The sequence below is a fragment of the Carlito syrichta genome, unplaced genomic scaffold (genome assembly GCF_000164805.1).
Source record: "Carlito syrichta isolate Samal-C Ts95f unplaced genomic scaffold, Tarsius_syrichta-2.0.1 Scaffold47750, whole genome shotgun sequence".
Taxonomy (NCBI): Eukaryota; Metazoa; Chordata; class Mammalia; order Primates; family Tarsiidae; genus Carlito; species Carlito syrichta.
This window is the reverse complement of record NW_006991846.1, coordinates 105295-118326: the sequence shown is the minus strand read 5'-3', so window position 1 is coordinate 118326 and position 13032 is coordinate 105295. Positions and strand designations below refer to the sequence as shown.

General features: G+C 39.0%; 1 protein-coding gene across 3 annotated transcripts in view; it reads right to left on the bottom strand.

Annotated features, from left to right (window-relative positions):
* Positions 1-13026, bottom strand: part of AKAP9 (A-kinase anchoring protein 9) — a 164415-nt gene extending 151389 nt beyond the window's left edge. For 2 of the 3 annotated variants that reach the window (XM_008048614.1, XM_008048619.1), the window contains exon 1: positions 12944-13026. In XM_008048614.1, the coding sequence (XP_008046805.1) occupies positions 12944-12991 (48 nt within the window). In that variant the 5' untranslated portion in view covers positions 12992-13026. The remainder of the gene's footprint in view (positions 1-12943) is intronic. The other variant, XM_008048626.1, reaches the window with a different exon arrangement.
* Between the last annotated feature and the right edge of the window lie 6 nt (positions 13027-13032).

Here is a 13032-nt window from a genome sequence, read left to right as displayed (position 1 = left end):
CCTGGGCAGCGAGACCTCATCTCTACAATAAATCAAAATATCTGCCGGGCGTGGTAGCGTGCACCTGTAGTTCCTGCTACTTGGAAGGCTGAGGCAGAAGGATCGCCAGAGCCCAGCAGGTCGAGGCTGCAGTGGTTGGGAGCGGCCACTGCACTCCAATCTGGGCGACAGAGTGAGACTCCAACTCAAATAAATACATACATACATACATACATACATACATACATACATATTTGTTTAGTTAAAAAATAATTATTTTTTACAGAAAAGAGGCATCACTGAGTAACAACCTTAGGCATTATTCCTCAGTACTTCAAAATACCTGCATAGTTTCTTTCAAAAAAGAAAAAACCTACTAAGATGATGCATCAGGTACATTGTTACACTACTGCACACATGCAATGTAATATTAGGTAGCTGTAAAAAATGCTTTAAAAAAATTTTAATAAGGGAAAATGCTGTTAATGTACATCTGTGTTAAAAAGAACAACAGAGTATGATTCAAAGTTTAAAACTGTAGGTATGCACAGAAACAAAGAATAACAATGAGCTGGTAAAATAATTATTTGAGGGGTTATAAGACTATAGGTGATTTTTTTTCTTTGAAAGATGTTCCCTGTTTCCCTCACTAACAGATCTCTAAAGAATATTCACTAGTAAAATTGTCATGCTAATATCACTATTTTTAAAAGGATATAACACCAGAAATCTTATCTCCAAAGATAGACGATGCTATTAAGATGCCATCTAACTGCTTCATTTCTGTCATCCCAGTTACTGTCATCCCAGTTACTGCTAATAAGGACGTGTGAAGAATGACACTTTGCCTCTAACCTTTACTAGTTTCTGTATATTAGTAAGTTTAATTCTATTAAATATAAACAATAGTCCATATAAAAGAGAAGCCCTAAAGCAAGGTATATCTGTAACAAATAGACATACACTCTGGGCAGCATAAAATGAGTGCTAGTTTATCATTTGAGGTTTGCTCACTTATAAACCTAGGTTACAGTTTATCCCCCGACACACATATATTTTTTTCCGGAAACATCAACTAAAAAAAAAATAAAAGAACTGCTACATCTGGTCAGTCTAATGATCCTTTGTTGATGAACATCAGGTATACAGCATCTACCAACAGCTCCATGGACATCTGCCAGAGATCATTTATGTAAGGAAACCAGGCATATAAAAAACACAAATATCAATTGGTTTTTGGCTTCACTCCCACGTTTTACCCCATTCCTGAACAAAGGAACTGAGGAACCTTGGAATCACAATTTCTGCACATCTCTAAGCCCTTGGCATTTGCTGTGCATCAGAAAACATGAAAAAAATTAATACAGTGGTGGTATTTATAACAGTATAAACTGGAAACAACCCAAATATTAATGCAAGAATGAATTCTGAGGTAAATTCTTATAATGAAATACTATGCAGCAGTGAACACGCTCAGTTTACATGACATGAACAAATCATTGAAAGACATCATATGATAACATTACATTCAAGCACAGGAAAGATAATATATTGTTTATGTATACATATACATATGTGGTATAGAAAAACAAGGTAAGATAAATGAATTCAAAACCATAGGTACCACAGGTGGTGAAAGGGTGGGATTAGATGGGGAAAGGTTTCAAAAGTGTATGTGTATGCCCCTTCAGCCGGATGACAGGTACAGAGGTGTTCTTTTTATAATTAATCTTTATCTTATATATACATTTATATATTTTGTAGATGAAACATTTAAGTATTTTCAAAGTAGGCAGAGCATTTCACTTGCCAGTGCTCATAGCTCCTACAATCCATGAGATCCCTGACTCTCTACCCACCCTTGTTTGATAAGAAAAGAAAGGTGAGCCAATTAGATCCTTCTCGTGGAATCAGGGAACAAGAAAATAGGAAAGCTGTCCAGTAAGATAACATGAGGAGCATGTTGCAGTGGCTCAGGCCTATAATCCCAGCACTCTGGGAGGCCAAGGCAGGAGAACTACTTGAGGCCAGGGGTTCTAGACAAGCATGGACAACAAAGTGAGATCTCATCCCTATAAAAAGTAAAAATTAGTCAAGCGTGGTGGCACACACGTGTAGTCCCAACTACTTGGGAGGCTAAGATGAAGGATCACCTGAGCCCAGGTCAAGGTTATGGTAAGCTGGGATCACACCACTGCACTCTAGCCTGGCCAACAGAGACCTCAACTCAAAATAATAAAAATAATAATAACAACATGATAATAATAACAACAATATATAACAACATGAGGAGATATATTTCATATAAAGGATTCTAAAATCAATACATGATGCAAAAATCATATAAACCTATAGACAGCCCTAAAATCACCTGTAAAGAACAGTTTCTATGATTAACCTACTCAACATGTTGCAGACTGAAACACTCTGTATCCAATATAGCCATTTTTTCTCCCTGGCATGTAATTATTCCTAATTCTTCAGTAGCCGGCTAAGAAATCATGATGTATATTCACTCAGTGTTGTAGGATCACGCAAAGTGACTATGTCAATGGGTCCTAAGATTTACTGCTCACTGAGGATCTTTTAAAAAGTGGCCTGTCTTCCAAACCCCAGATTTTCTGCTTTTGGCATGAGGTGTGACCTAAGATATCAAAAAAATGTAAGATTCCCAGGTGATTCTTATATGCAGTAAAATTTGGAAACTCTTGGCTAGATGCTTACTATATAGATTTGCTTCTACTATTTATATGATTTTTCTTTCCCCCTTCTTTTTTCTTTTTATAGTGCATTTAGTGAGAAACACTAAATCCATTGGATAGCACAGAACTGGGGACGCACTCTTTAATTTTTTGTAATGTACAAACTGATGTGTAGCAAAAGGACCTACAAAAAGAGAAGTATAAGATATTGTGAAAGTGCGAGAAGAACTGATGGAGAGAATGGCATCGTTTCTAATTGCTTTTCAGTTTCCATGAGACCCAACTATACTTCTTTAAACTTTCTTTGAAATCTCTGCATCTTTACAATAACACTCTCTTTTCTCTCCTTCACTTAACTAATGTCAGATTGGTTCTGGTTTTTTGGAGCAAAAGAGCCCTACAAGAATTAGATCGCTTAAATTTAGTTATTTTAAACAAGTCACTCTTGTATTGTAAAAAAAACAATGATGCTTCATATGTATAACAACAAATAACTGCCACCTGGTACCAGCATACTTACCTGAATATGGGATATATTCTTTGGAAAGAAATAAACTGTTCAGAGATTAAACATGACAAACACTGGCTGGGAGTGGTAGCTCACACCTGTTATCACAGCACTTTGGGCGGCCAAGGCAAAATCACTTAAGCCCTAGAATTCAAGACTAGCCTGGGCAACGTAGCAAGACTTTGTCTCCACAAAAAAAAATCAAAAATATTAAACGGGCATGGTGGCATGCACCTGTAGTCCCAGTTACTCAGGAGGCTAAGGCAGAAGGATTGCCTAAGCCTAGGAGGTCGAGGCTGCTATGAGCTGAGATGCCACTGCACTCCAACCTGAGTGACAGAGTAAGCCTCTCAGACTCTTACTTAAAAACAAACAAATAAATAAAATACATACATATTCTTTAATGACTTTTCACTACTTTTAGGATAAAAATTACACTACTTTAAATAACATGTATGGCTCCTCATTATATGATTCCAACCTATTTTTCCAATCTAATTTTCTGCTACGTAGCTGAAGTCTCTATGCTCCAGCAAGACATTAATGATGATAATGCTAAGGCTTCTTGAAAACTTTTTATAGACTGACAATGTTCAAAGTACTTTATACTTATTAGTGACAACAACCCCAAGTCCAAGGTAGGTATTACTGCTCTTACATTCCTGATAAGAAACAAAGGCACAGATAGGTTAAAGTACCACCCTAAAGTCATAAAGCTAATAAATGGCATAGCTGTAGTTGGTCTAGTCTAGTCCAACTTCATAATCTCCACAATTATACTGCCTTTCACAACAAAATATTTGAAAAATTCCATTTAGATGTCTCACAAGGAACTTCTCATACAATATGTTCAAAACTGACTTCACAATCTTGCCTAAGGTCAACAACTGAAACTGTCCCTCTTCCTGTTATTTTTCTACCTTAGTGGTAACACCAACCTTCTCTCCACGCCCACTCTCCTTTACTTTTCAGATCCAATCAATCACCAAGTTCTCCTGATTTTAGCTTCTAAATATTTTTTATCCCCACTTCTGTTCCTACCTCATTGTTTCTCACTTTGTACTGCTTTAACAGCCTGCTAAATGATTGAGTCCTCTTTAACCTATCCTTCACACATCTGCTAAACTGACCTATTTAAAATGTAAATCTACATAACCATATTACTCCACAACCTAAAAATTCATCTACAGATCCCCAGAACCTAAAGGATAAAACTCAATCTCCTTAGTAGAAGATTAAAAAATCTTGAAGAGAGAGTCCTTGCCCACTATTCTAACCTCATCTCTTGTCACATTTTGCTTGTAGCTTTATACTCCAATAATACCAAACAAAGTTATTCCATACCTTCCCCCAAACAAGTCAAACTATTCCACACCTCTATGCCCTATTCCTCTTGTCTCATTCTCCTGAAAGCTTCTCATTCTTCACTCCCTTCTTACTTGGCTAGCTCTCTCCCATCCTTTAAGACTTCATTCAGTCTTTGTCCATCTAAGGTAGCCTTCCCTAACTGTCAAGATGGAATCAGATATCCCTCCTCTGTGGTTTTCATAGACCCAGAGTTATATTAATGACCCTATACTTATAATTATCTGTTTATGTGTCAGCCTACAAACTAGATAAAGCTTATGCTTGGCAAGAATTCACATCTTTCATATCCTACAGTCTAGCAGAGTACTGAGCAAGTAATAAATGCTCAATTGTATTTACCAAACAGGTAAATAAATGGCTCCCTGTACTTCACTCTGAACATGTAACTTACTATATTGTGGTTGACTTTCTACTCTATCTGAATGTGAAAGGATTAGGGCCGGGCTCGGTGGCTCAGCCTGTAATCCCGCGCCTTTGGGAGGCTGAGGTGAGTGGATTGCCTGAGCCCGCGGGTTCGAGACCCGTCTGGGCAGCGAGACCTCATCTCTACAATAAATCAAAAAATCAGCCGGGCATGGTAGCGCATGCCTATAATTCTGGCTACTCGGAAAGCTGAGGCGGAAGGATCACCGGAGCCCAGCAGGTCGAGGCTGCGGTGGCCGGGAGTGGCCATTGTTCTCCAGTCTGGGCGACAGAGTAAGACTCCTACTCAAAAAAAAAAAAAAAAAAAAAAAGAAAGGATTAGGAGCAGGTCTATGTCTTTGTCTCTCAACTCCCACTGACTTGTGTACAGCAGAGGCTCAGATAAATACTAAATGAATGAATAAATCTAGAATTCGATTTGAAAGACTGAAAAGAACTGAGCAGAGGGTTAACAAAATAAAAGGGACATTTTAAGATTAATCCAGTAACAATGTGTGGAACCAACTAGAGAACATGAATAAAGGCAAGGAAACCAGAGAGATGGTGAGGTGATGTGGGCCTGATTTTATTGGGTTGCAGTGTTAGTTTGGAAAGAAAAAGACTAAGTATGAGTATACAAAATAAAGGAAAATAATCACAGAATAATTCAAAGGTTTTTTTCAACCAAGATGCTTTCTGAATCTAGGTACAAGTTACTGAGCCTAGAAAATATGAGGGCACATGAGATATAAATGCAAAACTTAGACTACAAAAATAATTTAAGTCTAAATCCTAGGGAAAAGGAAGTACAGATAGACTCTTCTGTCATAAGATTAAAATCCTGAGACATTAAAATTGCTTATCTTACTTCATCCATTGAATTGATTAAAAAATACATATTCTTATCAATTAAAACACTTCAAACTATCTTTTTTTCTCAAATTTCATTATAAAAATTACATGTTTGAAGTGGAAAAGTGAAAGTTCTATCAAAAGGAAGTCATGAGAAATGCTCAGATATGTATTTTCATTATGAAGGAATTTACACAAATTAAATATTAGTTTGGCAAACATAAAAAATTTCACACCAAAAATATTTCCAATATTTTTTGTCTATGAACAGAAAATAGGGTTTCTATACCTTTCAGTCAAAACCCATTATTTCATATATAAACTCCCAGTACATAATTGTTAATGCAATTTTTACACATTTTCTAATATCTCACCCTTTAGAACACCTTCTAATATATTTGACTCTGAAGAAGCCAACATATGCATACAGTCAATAGAATATAAATGCCATAGGAATTAACTGAGATCACCGCCCTTACCCATCGCAACTCCCCTCATTTCCTTCACACATTAAACTGAATTCTTGATACATATAAAGAACTAATATTTTACTTATAATTGATTCTTGTTACTATCTTCCCTGGGGAAACAATAAGGCAATACCAATGTGAATAAAAGTGAGACCCTGAGGAATAAATACAACCTAATCACAGAGCCCACAATGAATAATCCTTAGTAAGTGACAAAGAATTTTGTAGTGTGTTCAGTATCAAGAAATAGGAGATCCTAGGTTTTATACCCTATTAGTTTTTCAGAGGTCTATAAATCTGAGAATCTATTTAATCAACATAGGTTATAAATTCCAATCTTTATAGATTGAATTTTGCATAGGAAAATTTAGTGTAGGTCTGAACATTCTAAATAAAAACTTTTGAGGCTTTAAAACATAATATCTTAAAAGGGGGAGGGGAATCTCAAGACTTACAGAGAAACTTTCAGACTACACAAAAATCTCAATGAACAGTAAGCCACAACAAGAATCATAACTGACGGCAACTGAAAGCAAACACTACACTGTTCATGAACAAAGGGGATACAGGAACTTTACATAGTACAAAAGAATCAATAGAATTAAATAAATAATCTAGGCAAAACTACTCCCTAAACAATGCAACATTTTTGAGTAGTCTGAATATTTAACACTTTCAGATAGTGTTAAATTCATGTGAAAAATCAAACAAAGCTTTATGCAATGTACCTAGAAGGGTATTAAGTATCCTAAGTTATGTTTCGGTAATGACTACCTCAAAAAGTAAAAGGGACATCAATATGACAACAAAAACATCTTATACTGATGAAAAAGCTGAACAGGTCCATTGTGTTCACATATAAAAATGACATGTCTTTTCATTACTGAACACTAAGTTATTTTTTTTCCCATGGTGGAAACAGATTGGAATGCTCAAGCCAAAAACCCAACAGGTGCCTCTATGACCAACTGCGTGCACTCATAAAACAGTTGGCCACGCAAGCACAGTAGCACCAATTAACGACTCATTAATCATTCTTCCCATTTATTAGGGAAATATTTATTGAGCACATACAATTTGATAGGCATTGTTACTGTACATTAATATCAACATTACAAGTCTTCCTTGCATTCTATAAAATGAGGTAGCAGCATTTAAAACACTTGAACAAAATGTGAAGAAAATTCCCTCAAGTCCTGTGTACCTCCTCTCTCTTTATATATATCACCCAGTATCTATCTCTCCCACTAAATTGTGAGCAACTCAGAGCAGAGACTGTCACCACTTCTGTATTTCCAGCTCTTGATATAAAACAAGAGTTCAATATAGGTTTGCTAAAGAACTACATTTATAATCAAGAGCTTTTTAGTTCTGATTTAAAAGTCACACAAAAAAATCTATACAAGTGAAATAATGTATATGCTATTTTTGATTATTCTGTTTTCACTCTATTTTCCATGTTCCTATCAGTCTTCATAATCCTATTGGCTGAATAATACTCCATCACTTTAATCTACCCTATGATTCTCTTCATGTTGTCTTTAAAGGTTATTTCTGAACAAAGTCAGAGGCATAACCTTACCCAACTTTAAACCCTACTACAAGGTCTCAGTAACCAAAACAGCATGGTACTAGTACGGAAACAGACACAATGATCAATAGAACAGAATAGAAAATCCAGAAATAAAGACACATACCTGCAACCAACTGATCTTCAGCACAACAAAAATAAACAATGGGGAAAGGACACCTTCTTCAATAAATGGTGCTGGGAAAACTGGCTAGCCATATCCAAAATAAAACTGGATCCCTGCCTCACACCATATATAAAAAATAAGTCATGATGAATTAAAGACTTAAGTGTAAAGCCTACAACTATAAAATTCCTAGAAGAAAACCTAGGAAAAACTCTTCTGCACATTGGCGTAGGCAAAAAATTTATGACTAGGACCTTAAAAGCAAATGAAAGAAATCCATGAATAGGCAAATGGGAGTTAATTAAGCTAAAGAGCTCCTGCATGGCAGAAGAAACAATAAACAAAGTAAACACACAACTTACAGAATGGGAAAAAATATTTGCAAACTATACATCTAACAAATATCCAGAATCTGTAAGTAATTAAACAAATCAGCAAGGAAAAAAAAAGAACTTCTCAAAAGAAGACATGTGTGGCCAACATTTGAAAAAGTGCTCAATATCACTAATCATCAGAGAAATGCAAATCAAAACCATGATGAGATAACACCTCATGCCAGTTAGAATGGCTATTATTGTAAAGTCAAAAAATAACAGATGTTGGTAAGGTTGGAGAAATGGAAGACCTTATGCACTGTTAGTAAGAATGTAAATTAGTTCTACCTCTATGAAAAACAGTATGGAGATTTCTCAAAGAACTAAAAATAGAATTATTGTTTGACCCAGCAATGCCACTACTGGGAATCGACCTAAAGGAAAAGAAATTGCTTTATCAAAAAGACACTTGAACTCACATGTTTATCTCAGCACTATCCGCAATTGTAAAGTCATGAAATCAACCTACATGTCCATGGTGATTAGATCAAGAAAATGTGGTATACACACCATGGAATATTATGCAGCCATAAAAAAGAATAAAATCATGTCCCTTGCAGCAACCAATCCTAAGGGAAATAACTCAAACAGAAAATCAAATATCAGCTAGGCAAGGTGGCTCATGCCTGTAATCCCAGCACTTTGGGAGGCAGAGGCAAGAGGATTGCCTGAGCCCACGAGTTCAAGATCAGCCTGGGCAACATGGCAAGACCGCATCTCTACAATAAATCAAAAAATTATCTGGGTGTGGTGGTGTGTGCCTGTGATTCCAACTACTTGGAAGGCTGAGGCGGAAGGATTGCCTGAGTTCAACAGGTCGAAGCTGCAGTGGCCATAAGCATGCCACTGTATTCCAGTCTGGACAACAGAGTGGAACTTCAACTCAAAAAAATAAATGAGCCAGGCTCGGCTCAGCCTGTAATCCCACACTTTGGGAGGCTGAGGTGAGTGAACTGCCTGAGCCTGAGGGTTCAAGACCCGCCTGGGCAACTTGGCGAAACCTCATCTCTACAATAAATCAAAAAATCAACCAGGCATGGTAGCCCGTGCCTGTAATTCCAGCTACTTGGAAGGCTGAGGCAGAAGGATTGCCGGAGCCCAGCAGGTCAAGGCTGCAGTGGCCAGGAGTAGCCACTGCACTCCAGTCTGGGCGACAGAGTGAGACTCCGACTCCAAAATAAATAAATAAATAAATGTTCTCACATATTCTCACTCATACATGGGAGTTAAACAATGGGCACGCGTGAACATAAAGATAGAAACAATAGACACAAGGGACTCCAAAAGGAGAAGGGGTGAAACCTATCTATGGGATACCATGTTTACTATTTTGGTGAAGAGTTCACAAGAAGCCCAAACCTCATCATCACACAGTACACATGTGTAACAAACCCACATGTGTATTCCCCTGAATCTATAACAAAAAAAAATTTCTAAAAGGTTATTTTGGTGTCTTTATAATGTATACCTAATGCTGCAGCAAACATTCCTTGCCTTACAAATCTTACTAGAAAAACTGGGCTCAACTCTAGAAGAAGATAATCTTCTATAACAAAATCTTAAAAAAATTTTTACCACATAGGCAGAATTTTGAAAGACAAAGAAACACACACACATAAACTAGAATTCTATTTTGCCAAATCTTCTCACAGCAGGTAATTTAAATAAATCCTCTATTAAGAAATGTGTCTGTCCAAAATAAACTGTTTTGTAGGACTGCTTCACATATGTTAGGAAAGATATGGGGGCAGGCAGTATAAATCCTAAGGTCACAGACAACTAAGTCAGATCTTCAATGCTTTTGGAAAGGGGCATGCACTTTACCTGCACTTCTTTGGATGCACAGAGCTTGCTCACCCCTGTGGTTGCAACTGTAACCAACTTTGGGTTTCTGAAGATGCCCAGATTTCCTTTTCCCTCCATTCACAGATTCTAACGTATAAGTCTACCTGGCTACATACAAGCATTTAATCCTTGACCTTCTGTGCCTTTGGGAGGCTGAGGTGAGTGGATTGCCTGAGCCCGCGGGTTTGAGACCCGCCTGGGCAACTTGGTGAGACCTCATCTCTACAATAAATAAAAAAATTAGCTGGGCATGGTAGCGCACGCCTGTAATTCCAGCTACTCGGAAGGCTGAGGCGGAAGGATCGCCAGAGCCCAGGAGGTTGAGGCTGCGGTGGCCGGGAGCGGCCACTGCACTCCAGTCTGGGCGACACAGTGAGACTCCAACTCAAAAAAAAAAGAATGCATATGGAAAAGCCAACTATATTTTAGAAACATGAAGCAGTTTATATGCATATTCATTTAACAAAAGTGTTGAGCAGCTACCACTGAATCTCTGCAGTATGTCCTTCATTGATGATAAATCATTAACCTGGCTTCCTTTGTTTATACGGGGGAGAGGGAAAAAGGAAGAGGGGAAAAGCCACTGCATTATAATTTAATTGCTGTCCAAGTATGATTGCTAACAACTACCTCTACAAAGACAGTTAAAATATACTCTACAAAATATAACTTCATTTTAGGGAGGAAGGGGGCCTTTGAGGCCAGCCTAATAGGTAATTTTTACAAGAAATTTGCTATTCACTGGGAGTGGCTGACGAAAGCCCTCCCTGGCAACTCCCCTGGGACTGCAGGCCCCCCTTCCCCATCGCTGCTGGGAACAAATGGACTGCAGAGTGGGCAACATGGTTTCTGAGCTGATCCTCACACCAGGGGGGCCACAAAGGCTACTTGACCTTTTGCCAAATAGAGTGCCAGGTAAAAATAAGTCTCAGCTACTCTTGAACGTGGGGCTGGCACACAATGTGTGAACTGATAGGTCCCTGCAATGGAATAAATAACCACTAGACTGGGTCTTTGTAGGATGACCAATTCATTTCAGTCTACCTGGTTTTAAAACTGAAAGCTTTACATCCTGGGGAGATCCCTTCACTCTACTGCAAGTCAACCTTTAGTCAGCTTAGGCCTCCTCATGAAGGGTAAGATGCAGGGCCAAATTCTTTCTTAGAAAGAGGCTCTAGGTTCTCCAGAATGGGCGAAAAAAATCACTGAATGAGGAAATGTGCAGGATGAAAGGAGTATTAGTAGCCGGGCACGGTGGCTCACGTCTGTAATCCTGGCACTTTGGGAGGCCAAGACGAGAGGACTGCCTGAGTCCAGGAGTTCAAGACCAGCCTGGGCAAGAATACAAGACCTCATGTCTACAATAAATCAAAAAATTAGCTGTGCATGGTGGCGCATGCTTGTAGTTCCTAGCTCCTTGGAAGGCTAAAGAGGAAGGATCACCTGAGCCCAGCACGTCAAGACTACAGTAGCCATGATTGTACCATTACACTCCAGCCTGGGTGAAAGAAAGAGACTCCGACTCAAAAAAAAAAAAAAGAAGAAAGAAAGAAAGAAAAAGAAAGGGATATTACTAACTACCTGATTTAGGCATTTTCAGACTTCAATGTGCATCAGAATCCCCTGAGCTGATTATTGAAAATGTAGATTCTTGAGTTCTACCTCTAAAAATTCAGTAGACCTAGGCTGGGGCCCCAGTAGACCAGTAGACCTAGGCTGGGGCCCAAAATTTTGCAATTCTATAAGCAACTGTGGTGACTACGATTATAAGTGGTCCAAGGATCCATGTTTGAAAAACAGAGATTTAATTACAGCCCCTGGTTTTATTGAAGAGAAATCTATATTGTCTGGTTACAATTGCCACACAACATGCAATTGCAACCTGGTCTAAAATAAAACCTCAAGTATACACGCAAAAAAAATAAAGAAATATGCTATTCAACTTATATTTTGTATTTGTCAAATTTTTAATGAAGCTCAATGAATGACACCTGAGTATAATGTTCTATTGTTTGCAGGCTTTTTTATGCGTATACACACACAAAATCAGGACTCACCAGGGAGATATGCAACAAATAAATTATTTAAAGCAGGAATTTCATAGGTGTTGGTCGGAATTTGGAAGCTTTCGGTCCCCAGAAGTTCCATTCATAGACAGCATTAACATTCCACACGACACGAAAGCGCCTGCCATGACAAAGACCTCCAAGCACGACATACAAAGATCCGCTTCTAAAAACTCCCCTGAAGCTGAGTTCCCAGCTGGCACTTGTGGCACACTCCAGCCACCGCTGAGGCAGCTGTCACAGGCCAATCACACTCACCCAGGAGTGCCAGCGTGCCACCTAAGAAGACATGCTGACGATGCTGACGACCCGCGCACAAACCCCCACCGAATAAAGAAAAGCCCTAAATCTCCACTCTGGAAAACACAATGCTCGCACCGCCCAGGAGACTCCCTGAGAAGAGGAAAGGCTGGAGATTCAGAAGCAATTAAATCCCAGGCTACAGTCAGACAGCAGGATTTGATTGGGCATTCACAGGAAGGGGCACACCATGCAGCCCTCACGGAAGCGTTATCCGCTAGCTAGAGCACAGGTAAAGGCGACAGGGGGGCGAGGCAAGACTCAGCCCTGTGGACCCCGCCCTAGGCAGGCAGAGACCGCCGCGAGCCCTTTCCCCAAGCCCCCGCCTCCCGTCCCAGCCCCCGCCTCTCCGCAGGCCCAGAGGCCTCGGTCTCTCCTACCTTCGCTTTGCCGGCCTCCAGCTTCTTCTGCCTCTCCTCGTCCTCCATGGCCTCTGCAAGGAAGGCGGGGAAAGTGAGGTGGGGGAGTG